Genomic DNA, 27517 nt, shown 5'->3' on the forward strand with positions numbered 1-27517 from the left:
TAGGTTTTAGTGATCAGGGTAGATAAAGTACTTTTATCATGAACTTCATGATATAAAAAGTCATTTGTTACATTTCCTAAGATAAATCTGAGATGACGCTTTTATCAAGCACGTGTGCCCTGCACAGTGACGCTTGGAAGTCATAGTCCCACCCCTCCTTTAGAAGTGTGACCAGCCTCACGCCTGTAATCCTAGCACTCTGGGAGGCTGAGGCAGATGGATCACTTGAGCTCAGGTCTTCAAGACCAGCCTGAGCATGAATCTCTACTGAAAGAATAGAAAAACTAGCTGGGCATCTTGGTGGGCTCCTGTAGTCCCAGCTCCTCGGGAGGCTGAGGCAAGAAGATGGCTTGAGCCCAAGAGTTTGAGGTTGCTGTGAGCTATGATAATGCCATGGCACTCTACCCAGGGTGACAGAGTGAGACTCTATCTCAGAAAAGAAAAAAAAAAAAAGAGAGACCTGCCAGAAGAAAGAAAATGGTGCTGATCCTCAACTAGCAGACAACTGATGAGAATCATTCCTATTCGTCACTCAGGCATCTGGGCTGTGAAGAGTTTAGGTAAAGACGCCTCGATTCTTGAACTCTAAAAGCCAAACTAGAATCTCAAGGGTAACCTCAGTCTTGAAATTCAGCTTCTTTTTCCTTCACTTTTTATTTCAATGATATATAGAAGACTTTCCACATACGTAATAGGAGTTATGATCCAATTGGTTCTGTAAGCCTAAGTATGAAAATCCTCACCTCCTGGCAAGAGACCCACAGAACTGGTCAGCAGTAAGACTGAGGTCAGATATTGGAAAAACTACACTGCATGACCATGCAACAACAGAGATGTTGCCGAAAAGCAGCCACAGCTAAGGGGGTGACTGCTGAAAGAAGGGGCTGGAAGAGACCTCAGTAGGCCATCTAGGCCATTCTCCTGCCTCTAAATGAGACAAATGCCTCTCTCTGGCCAGTTACTTGCAATTGCACTCACAGGGAGGGGACCCTAGGTGTCTTCTGTATTTATTTTTTAGAGATTCCTAAAGGCAGCATCTTTACAAGGAGGAGCTGTAGGGAGCTTCAGGGACTTGACGGGTTGGAGCACAAGTACAGAGTGAGCCCTCTCCTGGGGAATCTCAGCAGGAACCTGGGGGGAGGGGGACAGTACAGTCCCTGAGAGGCAGCTGTGGCGTGCAGGGCAAGCACCCTCACACTCCAGGATGGGGGTGGCTGCAGCACACAGTCTGTTCAACAGGAAGATGACATTTCAAGGGGTGAAGAGCCAACAAGGCCCACAGCTAGGCCCCCGTGCCTGGGAGTTTCTATCCCAAATTTTCCTAAATTAACCCTCCCCCTCAAAAGCACTGGCCTTCAACAGGGCATGTTTTATTGCAGGGGACATTTGGCAATGTCTGGAGACACAGGACAGCCTCCTAACGTCACTAAAGTAAGGCTGAGAAACCCTGTTCTGGGGAAGGACTTTACTCATAAGATTTTGAATCTAGTGTGAGCCACAGCCCCTGGAATCTACACTCCAATAACTGTGAACACCTTCTACCTCAAGCCCTACTGTGTGGATCAAACCTTGTTGAGCGGAAGCCCTCAGTTATCCCAGAATTTTCCACAAATGTCCAAACAGCTGCTAGGGGTTCAGATGCCAGCCAGTACAAACAAAACCTTACATCCTTTCGTCTTCTTCCTCTTCTGAAAAATCTATTTCTTTCTCAGAGTCAGGGCCACCCCGACTGCCACGGCCAGGAGGGCAACGGCGGCAGCCCCTCCGAACAGCAGTATAGACTTGCCCTCAGACAAGGGCAAGGGCTTCGCTCTTCCAGCGGGGGAGGACTCTTCCGTAAGACGCTCTCTCTCTACATCTGGCTCCTCGCCCGGCAGTGTTTCCGGGGGTTCCAGCGCGGGGATCTCCTCCTCCTCCACTTCACCAGCTTCAAGTGTCGCTGCTTTCACCTCTTCTTCATCAAGTTCCACAAACAAAGACGTAGCAGGGCTGGCTTTCTCGGCTGCAGTCACCTCCGCGTGGGGCTCCCCTGCCTCCAGCAAGGACGTGGCAGTGATGTGTGGAAGCAAGGGTGCTGGGGCTCCAGGGAAGGCCTCCTGCAGCTCCCCGGCAGGCAGGACCCCGGCAGCCGCAGCAGCCTCTAACGCGCCCTCGGGGACTTCTTCTTTCTCCACATGCACTATGTCAGAGTTCGAAGAGTTGTTCTCACTCTTCTCTCCAGCTCCGTTGCTATCCAAGCTTTTGACTTCCTCAGGATCCATTGCGATCTGTTGCCAGGATTCGGGACCTAGAGACACTGGCAAGCTTTCTGTGTGCCAACTCTGGCTGGCTGACAGTGAGACAGGTAAGCTCTCTGACTGCCAGGAGGTGGTCACAGTTGGAGACTCTGGAGGACCGACTTGTCCAGAGTTGTCACTGGGCAGGATGTAAATGTCATTGCTGTCTTCTGCAGTGACTCCAGGGCACTCCTCCTCCTCTGAGTCAAGGTTAAACACAGCGCCCTAGAAAAGGAGGAAGAGAGTCTATTAATATAAAGAAAGGCAAATATTTAAAAAATAAATGTCGATCTGAAAAATTTTTTTCCTAAATGTTCCAGGAATAAATACATGGTTTCTAAATTGAAGGCATTTATTTGTAGGCCAGTGCAGAGGAAGAATTTTTGACAGTCCTCTGACCAGTTCTCCTGAAACTACAAAATCCTAAAGTTAATTTATATTCAGCATAATTTATACACAGGTTGCACGTCCTTAACCTGAAAACTTAAAATTTGAAATGCTCCAAAATCCAAAACTTTTTGAGTGCCAACAGGACACTACAAGTGAATAATTCTGTACCTGACCTCTTGTGATAGGCTGCAATCAAAATGCAGCCAAAATGGTTTCAAGCAGACATTTACTAAACATGTTATATATAAGGTACATATGAAACATGAATGAACTTTGTGTTTAGACTGGGGTCCCCTTCCCAAGACTTCCCGTTATGTATCGGTAAATATTCCAAAATCCAAAAATACCCCAAACACTTCCTGTCCCAAGCATTTTTGTTTGTTTTTTGAGACAGGTCTCACTCTGTTACCCAGGTTAGAGTGCTGTGGCTTTAGCCTAGCTAATAGTAACCTCAAACTTCTGGGTTCAAGAAATCCTTCATGCCTCAGCCTCCTGAGTAGCTGGAACTACAGGCACCTACCATGATACCTGGCCAGTTTTTTCTATTTTTAGTAGAGATGGGGTCTTGCTCTTGCTCAGGCTGGTCTTGAACTCTTGAGTTCAAGTGATCCTCCTGCCATGGTTCCTGGCTGGGCCCAAGTATTTTGATAAGGGATACTCAGCCTGTATAATCGATGTGATAATTAATGTAAAACAACAGAGAAAACAAAGGTAAGACTTTGTACTCAAGGATTCATCACTTAGTAGGGTGTAAAAATAAGGCTATGCTACAGTTAAAGGGCTACATATTAAGAATTCATATGGGAAAATGACCTCTTTTAGTGAGGGTCAGAGAAGGTAGGAAGGTCACAGCGTCATTCAGGTCCATACAAAAACCAAATAAAAGAAAGCTTCATGGATGAACCAGTGCTTATGAGGGCTGACAATTAAGTTCACAAACTTCTCACCATGTGCTTATGTTAGCAGCACTGTACAAACAAGTCAGTAAGGTTTCCCAACCTTGATATATCAGTGTCTCACAGTTGTGTCAACCTGTGGTGGTGTCTTGCTAAGTTGTGTGTTTTTTGTGTACCATCATGAGAATGTTGGAGCTTGAATTAAAGCGATGAGCAAACATTAAATTTCTTGTTAAATTTGGCTAGAGAATACTCATAAATGTTATAGAGTTTATAGAATGTAAACTAATTCCTACTTCATTTTATGATTATGGCTGCCATTCCTCTTAAGTAGAATAATTTTATTTTTCAACAAAGACCAAAAACTCTCTGTATACACCAAGGATCAAGTATAAATCAGGAGTCTATCATAACCACAAAAAAGGAAACCAGAAATACAAATAAACAAATCACACAGTCATATCATGCTGTGCCACATTCTACCTCAGCCCTTGTCCAACCTCCTTAGGAAGAGGTCCTGACAAGCATCAAGGATATTGAATAAATATGGAATAAGTAGAAAGACAAACCAATATGGTAATTAAAACCACGAAATTTGTAGTCAAAAAACTGGTTTGAATCTCAGTTCCAGCTGGGTAGCAGCTGTGTCAATTTAGATGCCTTGCTTAACCTTTTAAACTTTAATTTCTTCATAAATAAAATGGCCAACTTGATAAGACTGTTTTAAAAACTAGGTCTAGTATTTACAGTGCTTAGCATAGCACTTCATACACAGGAAATAACCAAATAAGTTCTGCTATTTCTTCACTGTTATTATTGTATTTTTGGTGGTAGATGGTGGGTCAAAGGGCTACTCTAAAATGCCAAGTACACAGGACAACGAAGTAGTAAAAGCAATCTGAAATAATACCCTGCCCTGGCTAGAGAAGGGAACTCACAGACTTTTCCTTCCTCTTCTATCTCTTCTAAGTAGAGATACCACAGAACTGGTGACATCTCTCTTTAGAAAGCTACAATATTGGGCGGCGCCTGTGGCTCAGTCGGTAGGGCGCCGGCCCCATATACCGAGGGTGGCGGGTTCAAACCCGGCCCCGGCCAAACTGCAACCAAAAAATAGCCGGGCGTTGTGGCGCGCGCCTGTAGTCCCGGCTGCTCAGGAGGCTGAGGCAGGAGAATCGCTTAAGCCCAGGAGTTGGAGGTTGCTGTGAGCTGTGTGAGGCCACGGCACTCTACCAAGGGCCATAAAGTGAGACTCTGTCTCTACAAAAAAAAATTAAAGAAAAAATAAAAAAACAGGCTACCGATAGACCCAGGTGTAGCCATAAAAAAAAAAAAAAAAGAAAGCTACAATATTGTAGGATACAATCAGATAAATTGGAAGGGCCGTTGACTTTGAAGGGAGAAGGGGCTTTTAGGACTCCAAGGTGTTGAGGATGACAGCTGACCTCAGCCTTGCGGAGGTCCCTTTGAATCTAGACCATTGGGAAGGTCCAGAAGAGGAAGTATTGGGGGTAGGACAGGGAAGAAGAGGGAGGACACTCAGGCTGTAGGGCAGGAGTCCAACCCACAGCCCATGCGCCACATGCAGCCCAGGATGGCTATAAACACACCCAACACGAATTGTAAACTTACTTAAAACATTTTCTGAGCTTTTTAATGATTTTTTGGTGGAACTTGATTGTGTGATTCTCAAGCATGAACTTTGTAGATGACAATGTCCTGTCACAATAAAATAAATATACGTATGCTCTGGCTATTGGCACACCTGTGCGTCTTTCAGTGTGTTATCTTACAAGCGCAGTTGAACTGACACCATCAAAGGTTACATGTGCTTGTGATGACCTGGTGAAGAAGCGATTATCAATAATATTTCAACCTACCATAACAGAAGTCAGGCAGGCATTCTTATTGATTATTAAGGGAACCTCTGCAACTCGGCAGCACCTCACACGTCACCCATTAAGCTTTATAATTGGCCCTCCACCTCGCCCAGCGTTGGCAGTCCAGATATGGAAGGCCCCAAACCCTGCTTTCTGTTTTTCTAACAATCAATTTTCATAATAAAAGTAAATATAGTCTCTTATCTAGTATTATATTTAATCCCAGCATAGCTTCTACAATGTCTCAAAAGAAAACAGAATGCCCCCCCCCGCCATTACAGATGAAGGAAGATTATTCAATGAAAAGTAAACAGATGACTACTTTTCAGTTGAGGCAAATAGTAAGGGAGTTAGCTTAATTTGCAGGGAATTTGGGCAAATTTTCAAAACTACAATTTGAAAAGGCATGAAATGCAAAAGCGTGTTGCCAGATTCCATGTGTATGAAGCATAGTGTTGTAAGGACAAAATAGCAGAAATGAAAAAATGTCTATCTTCTCAACAAAAATGTTTTCTAAAAGTTACAACTCAGGCGGATTCCATTGTAAAGCTAGCTATGTGGTGGTATATTTAATAACAAAAAAAGTCAAAACCAGTTAAGAATGGTAAATTTATTAAGGAATTTATTGAAAGTATGGCAGATACAATTTGCCCTGAAAGAAAGGGGGAATATTTTTAAAATCAGTTTGTCTCACCAGACTATAGGCAAATTGAAGAAACTGAAAAATTTATCAAAAGAAGTTTGGAGATTAAAGCTGCTAATTTTAAGTTTTATGCTGTGGTCATGGACGACAGCATTGATGCTACAAATATGGCTCAATATGCCATTTTTATTAGAGGTATTGATGATGAATATAATGTCACTGAAGAATGACTTCTTTAGTGCCATTAAGACACTGCCCTTGGTTTTGAGCCCAGAGTTTAAGAAGCCATTTATGGGGGTGACATCAGGAGCTGCTACCCCATCCTTCCTGAGATGGGAGAGGTAGGTCACATTCTCTATAACCTGTACAGAGTGGTTCCTGGAGAGAGGGGTCTGTCTCTTCCCGTCTTACAAGTACCAGTGCCAGGTCCATGCCCACTGTGAGAAGAGTGACCTCTTGGGCCACCTGGTTGCTAAGATCGTGAATGGCCCTTCTGCCACACCGCCGGCTTATGAGGACAGGGCCACTCAGAGTTCCTCCAGAGTTCTCATGCTCAGTGAGTTGGGAAGGTTCGTCTTCTCATGGGTCCTCCGCCTAACTCCCAGTCCCTAACTACAGAGGACTTTCCTGGAGCTCACACCTCTGTGAGGCTCTCCTGTCCCCCAGGTGGAAAACACAGGGCCAGGAGCAGAGCTGAGACCAAGTGCTCTGCCTCATCTCTGGGGGACACTGTGTACTTTCAGATTCTCCAGGAATCCATGAGCTCAAACCAGTTGCTGACAGAATACTCCAAGTGTGATGAGGTGAGAGGCCTCACTGAGGCTTGGGTGCAGAGATGATGTGGGATTCACAGGGAGAAGCATTTCCAGTGACATCCAAGCTTTGGCTCAGCAACTCTGGGCTAGGTCTCTCCCCCAGTGCTGTGGTTGGGTGGGCGGCCAGGTTACAGGGCCCTACTCCTCTCCATGGCTTAAAGAAAGATGAGTGAAGGATCAACTTCTCTGACAGCTGAGACCCCTGTCATCTCCTGGGGCTATAGTACACAACTGCCCTGCACTCCAGGCCACTGGCCCCTGCCAGTGATCTGCCACCTAAGTCTGTGGCCTGGCTGTGCCTATCAGGACCCATCAGTGATGGGTGAATGTTTCATGAACTCTGGATCGGGCCTGGGAGAGCATGTGGGGAACTAGGCCAATCATAATGTTACCAGGACTCAGTTTGTTGTTCTAGACTTGATCTCTTTGCTGAGCAAACCCTTTCCAGGTGATAGGGACAAGTGGGCAGTGGCAGAGTGACTGACCACAGCTGGGAAGGGCTGAACAGTGACAGGATGTAGCAGTTTGGCATGAGGTGTGAGCACCACACACCCTTGCTTATATCTCCACCCCAGGTGTGTGGTCACAGCATGGCTTACTCCAACATGGGTCTCTAGAGGTATAAGAGAAGGTGGCCTACTTGGCTCAGACCCTTGTGAGTGCCTCCAGTATTCAGAGGACATGAGGACAGTGGAAGTGGTGTGTCACCCTAGGCTGGGATGGCAAGGCTTCCTGCCCAGTCCAGAGGTCCAGCTGTACCTCCACACTCTCTTGATCTCCCCTGTGGTATCACCCATGGCATCTGCTGCTGGGACTGGCCCTAGAAGCCTCCTGGTCTGGCTCTAAAGCCTGCCAGGTCTTTTTCCAGAGAAAGTTGGAAGCAATCCTGCCAGGTCTTCTTCTTCACCCTTCCCAGCCCTCAAGCCGAGGACAAGCTCCCAAAGGGAGGCTTTGGTGGAGAATCTGGGTAAGGAGGCCATTGCCCGATTCGTAGGTGAGCCCAGGGCTCCTGGCTGTCAAGAGTGATGGCAGGATGGTTGAAGAATGTGGTAGCAGGAAAGAGGAGCTCACCTGCCCTGACCCCATCTGAGGGCTAAGGAATGGGAGGGGGACTCCATGGGGATGACCGTGGGGGAGACTCAGCTCTGCCTTGGAGCTCCAGCCTGTGCCCACCCAGGCAGGGCCGTCTGGTACCAGCAGGGTTTTGCCAGCATAGTGCTCCCAGACCTGCATAATGCCCGGACCCTGTCCTGGTCAAACAACCTGCCTGGACCTGAGACCATGAGGAGGTGAAACTTTGGGCTCTGCCAAGGCTGTTAGGCGGAAGGCCATCTTGCCTCTTCCTTTCCCAGGTCTGCTTTCTCACTGTGTTCTCCTGCCCACCATGTGTCACTGGGAGAATCTGCCTCTTCCTGATGCAGGCCACACCACTGCCACCACGAGGCCCTTCCTTTGCCCTGCGCACTGGACGTGGGGTTTGGCTTGGGGCTGGCCTGCAGGGACCCTGCCTGGGAAGGGAAAGCTCAGAGGGTACAGGACGAAGGACATGTAGGAGACAACTGGGCTAACCCTGAAGAAACAGGGAACCCCAGCCATCCTTGGACCTATAAGGCAGCCCCCTGCCTGCATTGAGTCCTTCTTCCCATCCAGTGTGGCTAGGCGGCCTCCCCTGCCCTGTCCTTTTCAGGCCCATCTGCTTCTTCCCATTCTAACTGAAATGAGCTGTTCTAGAATTTTTACCTTTTCTTCTACTATAAATTTAAAATGTTCCCCATTTCTAGCTCCTGGTGACCCTAGGATTCCTCCTATCCAGGGCCCTCTGAGCATCCCCAGCTACCTCACTGCTTTGCCTCAGTTTGTCCCCTTGCCTGTTCCACGGATCTCCCCAGATACCACCTTCCCAGTCTGGCTCCAGTTCCTCTTTCAAGTCACGGTACCTCCCTCCCTCTCAAACACTTGAGCAAACTCCAAGATACCTTCATCAGCCCAACATCAGCAATTACGCCAAGGGCCATTAGGCTCTCAGCATGACTATTTTTAGAGATCCCGTGTCTGTCATTGAGATACTTTTTTCTGTGGGAAATATTCCTCCCTCCCACACCTGCAACAGCCACCCCACCCCCACCCCCGGCTGTACCTCTCTTCTCTCTTTGACCCCAGAACATCCTCGGTGCCCCCGATGTTCTGCCCCATTGCCCAGAGCTCACGGGGTGAGATGACAGCCTTCATGGCTACCATTCCTTAATTATTTAATAAAAGTGCCCTGTTGGTGTCTGTCAGTCCTTGAGTACGCTTCTTTATTGATTCATGTTGCTCTCGTCTTTCAATGTCTCTTTGGTAAAGGGAAGAGCACTCTGGCGAGGGGGTGGGTGCCCCGGCAGGCACGTGGCCTCATGCAGCCTCCCTCCTTGAAGAAGGCCCAGCCCTTCCATGTGAGAGCAGCAGCCCAGGCCTGGTCTGGGAAGGACAGATGGCGGAGGCCCCTGGGGTCCCTGTCTTCCTCTCCCTGTGGCTGTGAGGCAGAGGCGAGACGGTGCCTCCCTGCCTGACCCAGGTCCTTTCGCAGAGATCCCTGGGAGGGCAAAGGCTGAGAGTGAGGAAGGTCAGGGGGGTCCCAGTTCACCCAGACTCTGGAAACATAAACAGGAAGAGGCAGGAGAATACCTAAGAAGCAAAATAGCCAAGGCCTGGCTCGGGGAAGGCAGCTCGTTTGAGCTTCTGCACCATGTCCCCAGCCTGGCTGGGGGTTCTGACGGCAACATGGAAGCCACAGGTGGGGGTTCAGCATCACATGCCCTCCTGGCTCCCCATCCTCCCACCCCAGACACTCTGCAGCCCTTCATAGCCTCCATGTTCACTACAAGCTCTGGGGAGCTTCAGTCTGTCCCTGGACCCAGCACTGGACACTAACAAGGCAAGGGGACATTTGAGGAGAACTCTCACAGCCACCCTGGGAGACAAGAAGCCAATGTGAGCCGCCTGCCTCCACCTGCAGGGAATGTGCACTACAGGAGTTGGGGGAAGTGGGGCTGCTATTAGCACCCCATCTTCTGGGTCTGAAGTGGAAGTGTGAGAGTGCCCAGGGGAGAAGTGGCCAAGCAGGGAGCTCTCCAGCCCAGCTCCCAGGCTGGAAAGGTTTTGCTATCTGGGCAAGGCTGGCAGTTCTGGAATGGGCCCAGGTCCGTGCTGGATGGGAAGTCATGGGATGTCTATCTTGGGCATGGGACCCAGGTCTGGCACATAGAAGTGGTTCTCTGAGACCTGCAGGATTAGGTGGGAGCATGTGGGTGGTGACAGAGACCTGTCAGATTGCCAACGGGGCTTCGCGTGCACCTCACGGAGCTGGATGGGGTATGAGGCCAACACAGCCTTGGACTGGAGAATAGTCCAGGCAGCTGCCTTCTCCACCTGCTGCTGCAGCTGCTCTCTTGACGATGGACAAGGGCATCAAACAGCTTTTCCTCTGCACACACGTCTCCCACTTCCTCATGGGCACAGCATGTGCTGGGAATCCCAGATCTCCTCAGCCAAACCCCATCACCAACTTCTGGCTCCCAGCCTTATGCTCCTGCCCCCGAGTCTGCCCCACTTGGGCCTCCCCAAGCCAGGCAGGCACTTCCACCCCTGGCCCCACAGTCCCACTGTCTGGCCATGCAGGTTCTCAGTGGTGTTGAGGAGCTGATGTCTCTGGGAAGACTGCCGAGCCCCTCCTTGTCGGGGTCCCTTTGCATGGTGTTTCCACATGCAGGGAAGCACTGTGTCTTCTCCTGGGAGTGGGCTGGAGATGACAGAGCTGTGGGGTTGTCAGTGCCAGCCCATCCCATCCTAGTCAGCATCATTTAGGGGCCAGAAACCCAGGGTGGGCCCTGAGCTCCTCCCCAAAGCAGCTTCCCAGTGTGTGATGGGTATGGCCATCATACCTGCAGGGCCCACCCAAGGCACAAGCTGGCTCTGGCTCCTGGGGCAAGGGTGTCTCTACAGGCCAGTACCCTAAGCACTCGTGAAGACAACTCCACTAGCCTAGAGTTGTTCAGCAGGCAGGGCTAGGGCCAGGGTCCTGGGCAGGAGGAAAGCCTAAGGTCTGGCTGGACAGCAGGGGCAAGGACTGGGGGAGAGGGAGGCACTGCCTGCCAGCCATGCAGACAGGGCCATGCAGACAGAGCCATGTGGGCTACCTTGATAGGTTTCTTGCTGCCTTTGATCTTCTCACTCTTGGCCTAGGCTGAGGAGACCCTCTCCTGATGGCCTGCAGCTGGCTCTGGCTCAGCTCTACTCACTGAAACAGCCTCCCACAGAAAAGATCCAGAGGCTGAGGAGGCTCCTGACCCCTGCAGCCACCAGCACACCTCTTCTTCTGATGCAGGCCTGCAAGGCCAGGGCCTTGGCCAAGGGCTTTTAAATCAGTGCCACCTGCTTATCAGGGCTGATCTTGGTGCTTTCCAGGTGACCTCTACAGGGATAATATGACCTGAAAGGTCTGGAGGTAATAGTTCTGAGTCCTTGTAGCTCTCAGAAGGAATGGGCAAGTCCCCTAGCCCCAAGCTGGCACCGGTCCCTGCTATCAGGCAGGGGCACACAGAGAGAATCGTAACTGCTCACCTGTGTATACACAGCTGTGACAGTTGGCACGGGATTCCTGGCACCCTGAAGGCCATGAGCACAAACAAGGCTGCCTCTGTGGAGGAGAACACGGAGTTCACTGAAGCGGAGACTGGCAAGCTGGACCTAAGTGCTGTCACCTAAATTTGGACCCTGGACCTGTGGACGAGGACATGCCATGCACAGGATGGATGGCACAGGCTTCCCATGGGCTGGCTCTTCCCTGGATGAGGGTGGGCTCCTCAACACCAGCCACCTGCTATTCCCTGCCCATACCAAGCACTCTCGTCTCATGGCCTCTGCATCTGATGGAACACAATGGAGGAGATAGTCACATGGCTGGCCCTGCGTGTGACCGAGTCCCCTCCTCATAGAAGCCCTCCTGACCGGGAATCTGGGGATGCACCCATCACTTCCCAACCCCACGCCTGCTGAGCTTGTCTCCAGAGCACTGCTGGACATGAAGCATCTCTTGCCTGTGTGGCTTTTGGGGGCTGGAGCTGGGTTTTGTCCCCTGCTGCATTCCCAGAGCCTGGGACAATATCCAACACGTGGTAGGGGCTCGCTGGAGACTGAGGAATGACTGAGGCCCAGGTGCCTTAGGCTTGAAGGCACATGGCCCCACATGGGCTTTTCCACATTGTTCAGCCACAGTGAGGCTACTCTCATTGCAAAGTGAACTCTGGCTCGCAGGTGCCACACCGTCCTCCTCCCAACTGTCCTTGGCTCCTCTACCCCCAAGAACCTCACCCCAGCTGTGCTCCACATCCAGTGTGGCCACCTCAGGAGGGGCAGTTGCACAAGTGCAGTTCACAGGAACAGTAGGAGGGTGAGGCAGGGTGACAGAGGGGTCAGAGATCCCAGGACCAGGGAGTGCTGGTATTTCTCTAAGGATTGAAATGCATAGTCAGGAATCTGGCCCAACCTGTCTAAGCCACTCCCAGCAACTCTGGAAGGTCTTGGCCTCCTGTAACCCCCACTCCCAACCAATCTCACAATCCAGGGATCTCCACGGCCTGATGAAGCTGCCCCGATTTCTCCTGGCCCCTCAGGAGAAATATGCGGGGACGGGGGGATGGGGCACAGTGCAGTTCAGGGCTGGAGTACAGGCAGGCCCCAGAGCAGCTGGGTTTCCCCTGCAGTCATCCAGGTAGGGCACAGGAGGGCACTGCTGCTTTCCCGGGAGAGGAGGTGAAGCACAGGCTCCATCTCGCCCTGGTGTGGGGAGGGCTGTCTGCTGTAAGAGGTGCTCCAGCAAGCATGAGCTGTTTTAATGCACCCTAGTTCCCTAGACAGCCACATTCTGCCCCTGGGCACTGAAGTCCTTCCCTGGTCACCTACACACTCCACCCCAGGTCCATGGGGACATGGGGGGATGCTGGGACTGGACATAGACAGAGGCTGCTCTGTCCATCCAGGACAGAAGGCTGATGGCTCTGAGTGGCAGATGGCAAGTCAGCAGTGAGCCCTGGCAAATTTCAGAGATGGATTACTACATAGAGGGTTTGTAAGCACTTAGAAAAGAAAGGGGTGAGTCCTAGGGCCAGCACTGTGTTTAGTTCGTAACATTTCTCTTTTTAAAATTTATTTATTATTTATATTTATTTATCTTTTTTTTTTGGGACAGAGTCACAAGCTGTTGCCCTCGGTAGAGTGCTGTGGCATCACAACTCACAGCAACCTCAAACTCTTGGGCTTAAATGATTCTCTTGCCTCAGCCTCCACGTAGCTGGGACTACAGACGCCTACCACAACACCTGGCTATTTATTTGTTGCAGTTGTCATTGTTGTTTAGCAGACCCTGGCTGGGTTTGAACCTGCCAGCCCCAGCGTATGTGGCCGGCGCCTTAACCACTGAGCTACAGGCACTGAGCCACATTTCTCTTTTTTTGACAGGGTCATTAGAGCTGTGTGTCAAGAAACCTGCCACACGGTACACCTGTAGTCAGCAAGAATTTTGATGGTTCCTAACAAAATTCTGTGGAAAAGATGGAACTGTGGGGGCTGGGTGCAAGTACATATAGGAAAAATCAGACCAGATGGATCACAGCCCCGGCAGGGTGCTGCCGAAGAGTAGACTGATTCCAGCCCTGTGCGTGGGCCACTGGCGGGGCCCATCCAGTTCTTTCGCTGCCCGATTAGGAGGCTGGGAGTACTAGATGGAAGAGGTTCCAATGGCCCACACAACTGAGCTGACACTGCAATCATGCCACAAGCCAGAGGAGGGAGGCAATGGACAAGACAGAATTCCTAAGGAATGAGTGTTTAAACCTAAAGCAGGCTCACAATCAAGTGCAGAGTTACAGAAGGTAGAGTGAATTTGCTTTAGCAGCAGGTCAGGTGAAGAAAGACCTGGAAGTTTCAGTTAAGGATAAGCTTAGGAGGGGCTCAAGCCCATGAAGTAGCTTCCAAAGGAAATGAACTCTCAGGACTCACAGCTCCTGGTCTCTCTCCCTCCCTCCTTCCTTCCTTCTGTCAACAGGGCAGTGGCAACAGGAGTGAGAGCCAGGCCCTCCATGCAGTCTCGGCCACACTATGTCCCCTTCCCTGGATCCACACTGTAAGAGGATTCTGACCTCCCTGCAGATGGTAGAGTGTGTCCTGTTCACTGCTGTGTCTCTAGCACCTGGGATCGTGCCAGACATGTAACAAACATGGGCTGAATAAAAAGTGACAAATGGCCAATCCAAAGGAAAGTGATGAGGATGGTGACAAGTGAGAAAGTGAGGATGGTGACAAGTGAGAAACTCACATCATATGAAGACAACCAAAGGATGTTCTGGCTTAGAGGAGAAGACTCTGCAAAAATATAATTCCCTTCAGATACTAAAAATATCAAAAAGGTTGTCAGGTAGAAAAGTGATTCGAGATGCATTCTCTGTCGGCCCAGGGGGCTGTGATAGGACCAGAGGGTGGTGTTACAAGGAATCAGATCTGCATTCTCATAAGGAAACTTTCTTGCAAACAGCCACGTGGGTTTGCAAAGTAATCAGATTCCAGCTTCAGGACACCTGTCAGAGATGCATCAAGGGACAGGATGCTTGGGACAGGGGAGGGCCGGCAGGATTCCGGGGTTCCTTCTGTATCTCGGAGCCTGTAAGACCAAGTCCTGGCTTGCTTACCTACAAAACCCCCCAACAGTCTAATCTCTTACAGGCACACGCTAGATGCTCGGGGACAGTATAGATGTAGGAAGAGAAGGAACTTTCAATGTGTTTGCTGGCTCAACAGACTGGCAGTGGCGGTCTGGCTGGGGCTGGGATGTTAACAATGTCCACCATGAGGCCAATTTGCGTGTCCTTCCTGGTCTACTCACCCCTTGCTTGGTGGCCTACTTCAAGGTAGGTCAGTGTCCAAGCTCATCACCTAAGCCCTTCCCTGTGACACATCTGCCCAGACATGAGAGGAAGCCACCTTTGCAGGTGTCAAGACAGAAATGGCCCACTCAGTCAGCTCAGAGCTGGGGCTTCACTGCTAGTCTGTCTCCCCTACCTGCCCTGGTTTCCAAGCATCCATTACTTGCATCTTTTCCTGCCCCCATCACTGTTCAACAAATAAGTTGAGTGTATTCAATTTATAAAGCATAGGGCTGGGCTGTGCGACCACAGGTGAATTAGTCAACACACATGCCCTCAAAGTGACTCAGGATTCCCAGAGAGGTCAGAACTGAACACCAATAACCCTAGTGTCCCACGGACCCAGGTCTGACATTTAATTCACAACCACGTGACCTTGGGCGAATCACTAACTGGCCTATGCATACCTCAGCTTCTTTAGCTGAGAAATAAGATGGTAACTTCTGTTTTAGGAAACAACTGTGAAGGCTCTGGTGGGTGGATTCTGTGCAGTGCCCCTGTCTAGCTGACACAGCCTCGGGGCTCAGTTAGCATTTGCTGTTACTGTCCATAAGATGCAGGGCTACGGGCACCTGGAGGGAGTGCAGAACCTCTGCGGGCTGGACAAGGATGGGGCTTGGGAACTTGCGCGGAAGACGCAATCATGAGTAGACACAGGAAGGAAGTTCCAGGCAAAGGAAACAGGTACTTTGCAAGAGAAGGCCATGGAGGACAGAGCCTCAGAGGGACAGCAAACAACTCTGGGTTCAGGAGGAGGCTTTCAAAGAGGCCGGTAAGCACCACACTCCTCTCATGCTCTTCCTGGCATGGCAGAGGGATGGCCAGAACCGGGTTGGGCTCCCCATCCCACCATCTCCAGAGACCACCCCTACTTCCTAGGGGATTATTTAATATGAAGCCAAGCAGGCTCCAGCCCCTGCAGGGCTGCCTCTGGCCTGTCACAATCAGTGTGCCAGTTCCTAGTGGCTGCTGGGGAGGAGAGAGCACCCACTGCTGACCCAGATACACTGTGTCTCTTCCCTCATCCCTGCCTAACCCTGGGGACACAGACCTTGCCTTCTTCACCTTTATCTTCTCACTCTCTGGTATAATTAAGAACAATCTGCCAATGAGGCAGTGGCTGAATGCTGGGTCCCCTGGGGGGCGGTGCCAATCACTAGTGGGAGAGGGGAGAGGCAGGGAGGGAGGGAGGGCACGCGGGGAGGCAGGAGGGAGTGAGCGCTGCTGCTTCGCAGGTGAAGTGTCCGGGCTGAGGCTGCAGAAGACATCCCGACTCACACATGTAGGTCACCTCCTCTTCCCTATGCCACCCCACTCCCTCCTGCCTTGTCATCCTCATCACAGGGAGCAGGTGACATCCCTGGGCAGGGATTTTGGTGAAAATGGGGCAAATGGAGGTGCTGAGATCCTTGAGGCAAGAGGAGATGGGGGTGGGCAGGCAGGAATGGCTGAGCAGAGTGGGGCGGCACAGCCCTGCTCTCCAGTCTCTGCACGGCTCCAGGCTCCCACTGCGGCAGAGGCAGAGCAGGAGGAAGGAGCCAGCTTGGAATGCTAATGCACCATGAGCTCACCTGCCTGCGCCACTGGGGACAGGCTCCAGAGGCCAGGGCTGGAGCCTGGGCTCATGAGATGGGGGCTGGGGGTATGGAGGGTAAAGAGTGTATTTGCTCCACCCACCTGTCTCCTCTTTGCAAGAGGCTCCCCAGCAGGAGGGGCATGTTTGAGGGGGGCATTCAAAGCTGCTCACATACCACTGAAAAGCCCATGATAAATGGAAAGCCTGTGTCTGTCACCTGCTGAGCATGTAGGACTGGGGAAGAGGACGAGTGTTGGCCCCTCTGCACCCCCCCCATTGCTGACTCCTCCATCCCTGGCCCTAATCTGTCACTGCACCCTGTCATGGTTTCCTTTGCAATGTCTCATCCTGCCCCCCTGCCTGCATGGCCCCCAGCCTGCAGCTTCATCCCTTTCATGTCCTGACTACACTTACAGCTTTCAGGGGGACTATGGAACCTGCTATCCCCTTCTCGTGTACACTGTAACAGCTGCCTGATGAGCTCTTCCAGAGCTTTCTGTCCTATCACTTTCCTGCACAAGGACCTATTGGAGCTCCCAAAGACCTCTGAGTCAAGCTCAAAGTCCTCTCCTGTGACAAGAACCCCCTGGAAGCCCTCAATTGTCCCAACTTTATACTCATGGCCACACTGCCCTCTCCTGTCCTGGAGCACTCCCAGCTCCTGGAGGGATCCCTCGGGCCCAGCATGATGACCGCACATGGTGGGAGATGGATGAGGGGACCTAGATCCTGGCTGTGGGTAGCTGGACTCTGTCCTCAGTGGAAGACAGAAGCATGCAAGGATGCATAACCAGAGGGAAGTGAGGCCCACAGGCACACCAAGGTCACCTGTTTACACCTTGTTCTGCAGCATAGGAGCTGAGTGGAAGGGACAGGTGGCAGAATCTGTGCTCCCTAGGTAGAAGCAGCTGACTCAGGCTAACCTCTCCTGTGGCCCATGACATGCCATATTCCAGACACACCCCTTACATCTTTCCCAGCCTGTGGCCCCATGTCTAGGCTCTACCAGATGAGCTGCTTGCCCACCTCCCTAGCCCTGCCCTCCTCCAGGAGCCCTGGCCCTGTGCAGTGGGTGTGCAGGTCTCCTCTCCTGCACCTCCTTAATCAGGTGCCAGCCCCTATTTCCTCTGCGGACCCATTGCTCCCTCAGGCTGAGTCTCTGCACTTCAAGGGGGCTACACCTAGGGCTCAGGGCTGAGGCCATGATCTAGGTATAGGCCCATTAAGGTGTCACATCCGCCGCCCCCCCCCCCCCCCCCCCGACCTCAGCAATTGATTCTGGGTAGACATGGGAAGCAAGGCAGGCCCCATGGGGTGACTGTGACTTCTGGAGGAAGTGCTGGCCCAGTGGGGAGCATTCTTCCCTGAGAGACCTGACCCTGAGTGCATGAGTTCTGGCCCTCATGGTTGTCATCTTCCCCCACTAGAGCAAGGCCTATCTGGGAATTGAGCCAGCCCAAAAGGAGCAAGCTAAACTGGAATAAAAGCAAAACCAGGTTCTGATGGCATCGTTTAGGCCCCTCGACTCCAAAGCCTTCTCTACTGATCACTGACTCTCTGCTTATCCTGCTGTGGGGGTCCTGAGCAGTAGGTGTGCCTCCAGTTCTCACTCACTCCTCTCTAGAAGCCCATGAAGTTCATGCTGTGCTTTGCTATGACAGACTCCCAGCTCCTGGAGGGATCCCTGGGGTCCCAGCATGATGCCAGCACATGGTCAGAAATGGATGAGGGGACCTGGATCCTGGCTGTGGGTAGCTGAACTCAGACCCCAGCTCCTAAGAGGCACCTGCCTCCCTGGGCCAGGCCAGCCATGTGCCGGGCCCAGCACTCCCCTCCCTGGAAGATGGCCTTCCTGCCCTCTCCTCAGCCCATCCCAGGGCAGCGTACATGCTTCTGTCTACAAGGGGCCAAATACAAGGATGAGAATAGGAAGTGTACAATATCCAACAATCCCTTGGAGAAGGGTAAGTGTGCAGCCCACGCCGGGGAGGACACATGGCATCTCCTGCGGGAACGGCCTAGGCATCCTTTCCAAGCCCTGGGCATAGGGTGGCCATCCCTGGGACTGGTGGCTCATTCTTTTTTTTTCTGAGACAGAGTCTCACTCTTGCCCCAGGCTAGAGTGCCATGGTTTCAGCCTAGCATATAGCCACCTCAAACTCCTGGATTCAAGTGAACCTCCTGCCTCAGCGTCCTAAGTAGCTGGGACTTCAGGTGCCTGCCACAACACTTGGCTACTTTTTTTTCTATTTTTAGTAGAGACGGGGGTCTCGCTCTTGCTCAGGCTGGTCTTGAGCTCAAGCAATTCTCCCGCCTCGGCCTCCCAGAGTGCTAGGATTACATGTGAACCACTTCACCCGGCCTTAGGGCTGGTGATTCTTAAAGGCCTGTGTCTTCTTGCTTAGGTGTCCCTTTGCCCATTTAGCATGAAAATAAGCACAGAGGAGACATGTAACACTTTCTATAAGTATTGATGGCAGGTTGATGAACAGCTACCATGGACAGCCACTGGGCAGAGGTAACATCAAGCGGAGAAGAGCTGACATGTCCTGAATGCTCACTAGGGGCAGGCTTGGCTTCATTTCTCTGCCTGTTTTAACTGCCTTAGTCTTTACCACAAGCCTGTGAGGAACATCCCGTATGATCACAATGTTACAGATGAAGGCATCCAGGCTTAGGGGTTAGATGACTTGTCCAAGTACAGAGCAAGCAAATGGGTGAATAGGATCTGAGCCGGGGTGTCCTGCTCCACAGAGCGCCCTGGGCCCATCAGTGCCCTGCCCCTTGGTTACAGGGACATTCTGGCAGGTTTGGGCAGGGAAGAGGCAGGAGAATCAAGAGGATCTGGTGATTGTGCCAAGTCCACCTGCAGGCGGTGACACCCTGCCCCCCCCTTTTCCCCCCAGCACCACATTGGTGAGGCTTCCCGGAGAGGCAGACTTCCAGCTGGCAGGGGAAGAGGAGACCTGGGTGAGATAGGAGGGGACTCCAGGTCTGTCGTCCAACCAGGGGTGGGAGGTGACTGGGACCCTGAGAGGAACCTGAGATGAGATGCATGCTCCACACTGGATGGGAGGAGAGGCCTCCATGAGGCACAGGCTGGGCACCCAGGAAGGAGACCAAGCTTCATTTCAGGTTGCTTTTGGCCAGTGACAAGACCTGCACACCATACACCACAAAAACGCAGAAACACTGTCTCCTCGTCCACGCTGCATGGGCACTGCCTGTGCCAGGTCAGTGATGGAGACACAGCAGCAGCTACCCTCCAGCTCGGCACCAGGGGCCCCCAAGCCTCCCTGGCCTCCTTTCAGGTCCTTCCTGTGTCAGGGTGTTAGCTCATATCCTTCTTTCTTTCTGGAATGTTCTTCCCAACCTACCCACTCACTCTCAGATTTCACCATAAACGTTATTTGCTCATACGCATCTCCCCTTCTCCCAAGCCAGGTCCCCTTCACAAGTCCCACAGCACCTCATGTCCCTTCACAGAGATGGTAACAGTCCCAAAGAATTGGGGCCACAACCCTGTGCCTGAACACTGGCCGTGCTACACGGCCACGTCTCTTAGCCTTTCTGTGCCTCAGTTTTGTCATCTATAAAATGGAAGTAACAACAGGGCCTCATGCCGCGCAGGAAGGGTTACATGAGTGCACTCAGAGCAATGGTGGTGCGTGCTTACTGCCATATAAATATTAGCCATCACAAAACATTAGTAATTAAATAACTAATCATGTACAGGTTAAGTTTGTCTCTCTTGCCAGGGTATGCAGTTGGACACGGATGCTGCCTTACGCACTGCTGTACCTACAGAGATTAGCATGGTGCCTCACACACGGGCGGCGTTGAGTAAGTATCTCCTGGCTGCAGGAATAGGTGACTGAGACCCTGGTGGCTGGTGGAAGAGCACGGGTTGGGAGAGCAGAGACACCACTCTGGAAGCCAAGTGGCCAAGAGGACAGTAGGCAGCGGGCTCTCAGACACTGAGGAGGAAAAGCTTCCACACTGGGCTCCTACCTTGGATCCCACTGCACAGGGAAGCCAAGTGAATCCCCCAGGACCCAAAGGGGCTGCTCCTAGAGGGTGCGTGTCCGGGAGGAGAGAGAGGATGCCAAGTGCCGGGTCCTCCCAAGGAGTCACAGGGCCTGTGTATAGGAAGCAGAGCCTCAGGCCACCCTCGCCCACCCATACCCACCTGGCACAGGGTGCGGTGGTGCTGAGAGACAGCACAGCCCTCACCCCAAGGTGGGCACAGGGAAGAGAGCATGGGGGCACAGGAGCTCACAGGAGCTCACAGGAGGCAAAGTCTGCTGGTGCCTGTTGAAGGCATGAGGGAGGCAGAAGGCAAAGACCAGGGACTGGGGAGTGGGTAGGGACAGTAGAGCAGCTCAGAGAAGGGGCAACATTTCTCCACTCCCTATAAGGTACGTGGGATCTACCAGGCACCCTTTCCCATACACTGTCTCAGTTCAACTCCCCGCCATGTGGAGAAATAAGAAAACCCCACTGTGGAGTAAAACAGAGCCTGGAAGCTGCAGACAGAGCAGGGAGGGGAGAGGGAACCGCCTGAATCAACTGCCAAATGGTTCCCAGATCTGGATAAGCCCAGGAAATGTGCACAATTGGCTTTTTCCCACTTGACCCTGAGGAACCAGCACCTGCTACTGAGATAAACCAAGCAGTGGCTAGTGACTCTAGGTACAGGAGTGTCCAGCCCCTGCTCACCCAGGCTAGAGCTAAGGGGGCCAGGAGGAAGAAGGTACATGCAGGGGCGGAGGACAGGAAGGAAAAACACTCCTGGAAATTGCAAGGCGAGGGCAGAGTCTATTTATATTGGGTTTAATTAACTCTTTTCCCTGGTGCCACTACAGCAGCAATCACACTGCAGACGGCGCTGATTTGATTGGCAAGAGATATGCCAGGCAGAATATTAAGGCACCAGGCCCCTATAAATAGGCATAATCACAGTGCCTTGCTGGTAGGTGGTGAGGAACACATTAATCAGGCCTGGCACTGTGCCCCAGACCCGCTCTCTTAGGCACCAGACTGAGGCTCTTGGTTGCACTGGAAGTGTGGCTGTGTCTGGGTAAGGCCCTGGGAGGATTCATTCGGGCTTGAAATGCTGTGTGATTTTGTATAAGTTGCCTGCACTCTCTGAATCTCTCTTTCCATTTCCTATTTTCCAGACTGAGACTGGCACTGCTCTCTATGAAGTGGTTATTCCCAATAATGATAATGAACGTATATTATACGTAATGTATCTCACTAACTTCTTCACTGAGCTGGAGCCACTTGTTCCCTTTTGCTGGCTTCCCACCCCTTCCTTCTGCCCCCCTGGTTCTCTCCTACCTTTCTTGGGACAGCATTTTTCCAGACAGCACTTTTTGTGCTCTGTGATAACCATTCTGCTCTTCAGCTTCCTCTCCAGCAGCGAGTTTCTCCTTTGCAGTCACGCCTCCAGAAAGGACAGCCTCAGCATCCCCGACCTGCACCTGCTTTGAATGCTCATCAGGGGCCTAGAATTTCTCCTCCCCTCCCCACTTCTCTTGCCTCCTCTAAAATAACCAAAGTGTGGCCAGCCGGTCCCCAAGCACAGGAGGAACCTAACTCTCTGAGACCAGCACACGCCTTTCAGGCACTTTCTTCGCCCTTCCTTTCTTTGTATTTGTACTGATGCAAATCTGCTAGGTCTAGTTAGTTCTGTGCTCAGTCCTCCCAGCTGTAAGATGGGGATGTGTGTGGCGGGGATAGATGCTACTTTCTTCACACATCTGGGGAGGAATTCCTTCTTAGTTACATCTTACATCTGAATGTGTGTGTTTGTGCATGTCACATGGGAGAGGGTAGTACAGGTACAAACCTCCTAAACAAGGAAGCAGCAAGTCCGCTCAAGAATTAAGAGACTGAATATAGCTGATTAGCAGCTTACTCATTCTGTCTGCAAACATCTTCTGATCATCTATTAGGCTCAGGCCATGATCACAGCGAAGATGAGTAAGACACCATACTAGCCAGGGAGATACCTCAAAACCAATGAAACCTCATGTGACAGTCACCTTAATCCAGCCATTAATGCAGCGCTAAATCCCCACTGGGTTTGGGAGAGGCAGGAAAAGCCTCTTAGTGGAATCTGTACCTCTCTACCAGGCCCAGGGAGAGGGTGCAAAGAGCATTCCAGGTAAAAGTAGCAGCTTGAACAAAGGTGTGTAGGGATGTGAGGGTACAATCATCCTGGATAAGAATGATAAAGACAGACCAGTTTGTGAAAAACACTGAATATCAGGCTAGGAGTTTGGACTTGAGCCAGGAATGAAATCCATAGACCCGTCCTGTCTAATGTGGTAGCCACCCACTATACACGCTATTGAGCACTTTTGATGTGGCTAGTCCAATGGAGACATGTCGTTAAGTGTAAAATAACACACTGAATTTCAAAGACTTAATAGGAAAAAAGAATTTAAAATATCTCTTTAAATTTTAGATTGACTGCATGCTGAAATAATCATATTTTGGATATATCAGATGAAATAAAATATATTACTAATTTCACCTATCTCTTTTTACTTTGACATATTTCTTTTCTTTTTCTTTTTTTTTTTTACAATCAGTGTCCTGTGATTCTAAAGAAATGAGTCTCTGTTCCTCTTTTCAGGCAGGAGACAGGATAGCATGGCGTCTGGCCTAAACATCAAAACCAATCATATCACCACTTTATTGTCTCTTTCACCTTATATCTGATACTCTTAAACGATAATTTAGAAGGTAGTCTTATTTTCTTTTTTTCCGTAGAGAGTATTTTTGTGTGGTATAACATTACTAATCTTAGCCAATAATGTGAATTACTAGTAATTACCACTGATACTAGCTAATACCTATGTATGTTACAAGTAATCTAACGCCTTCTCAAAATTGTCTCATTTAATTTTTAATATAGCAGTGAATTTATCATTATCCCCAATTTTAGATAAGGAAATGGGATATAACAACAAATATTTGTTGATTTTTTTCAACATCAACTATGTTGCAGAATTCAGAATTTATGTAATTTATCAGCACATTCATTGTTTTTTATACATCAAAAATTCAAATCCTTTTAAGAATCCAAAAGTTTTATTAGTACCATCAGTTGTAAGAAACCTTATCTTGGCTTGACTTCCATAATGGTTAGGGTGCCAACCACATAACACCGGAGCAGACGTGTTTGAACCCAGCCCCGGCCTGCTGAACAATGGCAACAACAACAACAAAAATAGGTGGGTGTTGTGGCGGGCGCCTGTAGTCCCAGCTACTTGGGAGGCTGAGGCAAGAAAATCGCTTAAGCCCAAGAGTTTGAGGTTGCTGTGAGCTATGATGTCACAGCACTCTACCAAGAGCGATATAGTGAGACTCTGTTTCAAAAAAAAAAAAAAAACCCTTATCTTGATAACCTGTCCTCATGGAAGCCTAGGCTAAAGTGTCTTTAATATTAAGGGGAGAACAAGGAACTGAACACTTCCACAATGAAATGGTGAACATTTTCATTATTTTGGTACATACCACCTCAAATGATTATCTTCCCCGCAAACTTTGAACTTCTGTATTACTACCTATTTTTACAAATGAGAAAACCCAGGCACAGAGAGATTAATTAACAATTACCTTTTGAAAAGCCTGGGATGCTCATCTAAAAATATGAATCACCTCTTATTTAGTAGAAAGACAATAAATACTTGAGAAGACACAGAGAATTCAGCTGAAAAATAAAGTTGAAAAAATTATCAAAAGCAGTCTTCTGTTAGAGACTTTTATACAGTAATTAGAAACCCTAACTCCTCAACTCCTTAATGCAGGATTGCAATTCATTTTAGGTCTTTGATAATTCCTGCTCGTCCATTTTTGTTACTTTTCAATGCATTCTATAAATACATAAATATTCTTTAATAATGGTGTTTTTCCTGCATCAATGTCATGTTCATCACGATATTTTTCGGATTCTTTTTTTTTTTTTTGTAGAGACAGAGTCTCACTTTAGCGCCTTCAGTAGAGTGCCATGATGTCACAGGACTCACAGCAACCTCCAGCTCTTGGGCTTCCGCGATTCTCCTGCCTCAGCCTCCTGAGCAGCTGGGACTACAGGCGCCTGCCACAACGCCCGGCTATTTTTTGGTTGCAGTTCAGCCGGGGCTGGGTTTGATTTGAACCCGCCACCCTCGGTATATGGGGCCGGCGCCCTACTCACTGAGCCACAGGCGCCACCCACGTATTCTTTTAATTAACAAGCAAAAATTACATATATTTGTATATTAATATTCATCCTGTTATATATTAATAGTTCTTTTGGCCAGAGCGATCCTAGAAAATCTGGTAGAAACGACCGACGCTCCCAGAAAACGAGATATACCACAGCTCCCTGACACAACGCGGTTTCATCACGTCCTAAGTGCTCGGAACCCTTCCGGCCAACCAGTCTCTGACCCCCGGCTCCCGGGTCTCTACCCCAAGGGAAAGCCTCTGCGTGGCCAGCAGGAGCCCAGCGCGACCCAAGCAGTGTGGGGTCAACGGAAGGGTCCCCGCCGCGCCCTGCACAGTCGGCATGAGGCTTCGCTTCCGCTGGGTTCCCGGCACTGGGACCCAGAGGGCGGACGGGGCCCTGGAGCCTCGGCCCCGCGACCAGCGGGCCTCGGCCTCCCCGCGTGGGCAGAGTGGGGGACGGGGTGACGGGTGTGGCCCCCGGGAGGAGGGTCCCGGAGCAGGACGGAGACGCATCTTCCCGGAGGGGCCGCGGCCACTGACAAGCTGGACGCCCGGCCTCCCGCCTAAGAAGGGTCGCGTCCGCCGGCCCGACCCTGCTCAGCCCGGCCCGGCCTTCGCCGAAGCCCTCCCGGAGGCCCTCCGGGTCTCATCCACCCGGCCCGAGGTACGAACACTCCCCAAGTTCCCCAGCCCCGGCAGGGGGCCTCTCAGTCCCGGCGCCCGCCCGCGCCAACGCCCCCGCCGCCCGGCTGCCGCTTCGCCGTCGGGTCCTAGCGCCGTGGCCTCCCGCTCCAGCAACACCGCTCCTCCCCGGAACGCTCCCGGGACTGGCCAAGCAGCCGCCCGGCGCGGCACCAGCCTGCGCTCCGAGCCTCCGATGTCCCCGCGGCGCCAATCCCGTGTCTCCGAGCACCAGGCCGCTCCCAGCGCCGCCGCAGACCCTCCTCCCACGCCCTGGGACCTTCGCAGCCTCCCCCGAGGCTCCCGCCCGCGGCAGGACGCCCAATTCAAGTCCCGCCGCACTCACTGAGCTGCTCCAGCGCATCCTTCAGCCGCCACAGATGTCCCTGCCTTTACCTCTGCGAGCCACTCCCCCTCCACTGAGTGCCCACTCGCTCCTTTTAAAGTGCGATCTGAACGCCAGAAGCGAAAGCGCAGTGATGATCCCACTGACGGGCGGCACCTGGAGGGATCAGATTCATGGAAACCGAGAGAAGGGCGGCTCAGGGCAGCGAGGGCAGCGCGGCCGGAGCTGGGCTGTTAGCGTTTAGCGGACACAGAGCTTCAGTCTGGGAGGAGGTCTGGAGATGGTTGGCCTTGCTGGGGGCAATAGCAATGCGCGTGAATATCACCAAAATGGACACCTAAAAATGGTTAAAATGGTAGATCGCATGTTATGTATATTTCACCACACACACGCACACAAAAAGCTGATAAAAAGCCGGTGAAAAGAAAGAAAAAAGGGTAAAAAAGGTTTACTTCGAGGTCGGACAATTGAGTTGGCGAACTCATCCTAGAAAAAGTGCTGCGTACCTCATTGCTGGACGTCACTACCTTCACCTTCAAAGTACTCCTCTTGGAAAGCAAAGCAAGGACGCCAGTGTCTGCTGCACCCTTCAAAGCAATGTTGGAACTCTCTTTCCGGAGTGGCCATCTGAGCTGTCCTATGATGTCTGACAATTAAGTTAGGGAACTCGTCCTAGAAAAGTGCTACATACCTCACTGCTGAATATTACTAAGGTCAGCAGATGGCCAAGGGGAGTAGTTTGAAGGTAACCATAGTGATATTCAGCAGGGAGTGTTGTAACACTTTTTCTAGGATGAGTTCCCTAACTTAATTGTCTGACCTCATACATAAAGGAAGCAGCCAAGTGATCCAGCAACCTCCTTCCTAGGAACCCTTGGCTTGCCTCAGGTGTTTTTTGGTCCTTCTTTTTTAGGGTTGCCAGATAAAAATACCCAGTTAGTTTGAATTTCAGGTAATGAATAATTATTTTTGAATTAAGTATGTCCCAAACTAAGCACGAAAACATGCTAAAACATTGTTCATTGGTTAAATAAAATTCAAAACTAGGCACGTTATTTTTTATTTGCTAACTCTGGCAACCCCACTCTCTTCCTGATACTGTCCCACTCTCCCAGTTTTGTCCTTTCCTGTCCCCTGTTCTGGGGGAGTTAGGTTGAGTTGTAACGAGAATATGAGAATATTTCACTGTCTCGATGGTTGCAGCTTATGGTCCCTGTCAGTGGTGTGGAAGAGATGGGTTTCTGACACTGAATGCTTGTGTCACGTGTTGACACCCTAGCGCCCAAGGTGACAGTATTTGGAGATGGGCCTTTGTTAGGTAATTAGGGTTAGAAGAGGTAATGGGGGTAGAGTCCTAGTGATAAAAGAGCTCTCCCCCCACCCCATGTGAGAACACAGAGGGAGAGTAGCTGTCTGAAACCCAGGAAGAGAGCCCTCAGCCAGAACCAGACCCAATGCCGCCTCAATCTTGAATCTTTGCTGTTTAAGTCACTTAGTCTATGGTATTTTCGTTTTGACTAATACAACCTCCTCGGCTCACCTAAGCAATATTTGAGTTGCTTAAAGTGCCCTGGACATGTCAAAGAAGGGGAAATGTCTCAGGCACAAGGCCCAGCATGTCCAGAAGAAGCCACGTGGCGTAGAAGGGAGCACTCAGGCTTGGGGCTCTGCCACTCATTCCTCCTGTGGCCTTCAGGAACCTAGAACTTTCTACCCTGTCTGAGCACTCGGTTTTCATTCTAATGGTGTAATATGTGTGCCCCATTCCCAGTATTGCATCTGGTTCCTGACGGGAGGAGGCAAGCACACAGACAAAAGGTAAAAGGCAGAAAT

At 50.8% G+C, this 27517-nt stretch overlaps 1 protein-coding gene across 1 annotated transcript; it reads right to left on the bottom strand.

The window, feature by feature from the left end:
• On the bottom strand, nucleotides 1-25854 carry LOC128561644 (bcl-2-like protein 13). The gene is made up of 2 exons (XM_053556140.1): nucleotides 25685-25854; nucleotides 1-2501 (listed from the first exon to the last, which is right to left on the bottom strand). The coding sequence occupies exons 1-2, from the start codon at nucleotides 25700-25702 to the stop codon at nucleotides 1698-1700; spliced, it is 822 nt and encodes a 273-aa protein (XP_053412115.1). The 5' UTR covers nucleotides 25703-25854; the 3' UTR covers nucleotides 1-1697.
• Between the last annotated feature and the right edge of the window lie 1663 nt (nucleotides 25855-27517).

This window comes from Nycticebus coucang, chromosome 12 (assembly GCF_027406575.1).
Source record: "Nycticebus coucang isolate mNycCou1 chromosome 12, mNycCou1.pri, whole genome shotgun sequence".
NCBI lineage: Eukaryota > Metazoa > Chordata > Mammalia > Primates > Lorisidae > Nycticebus > Nycticebus coucang.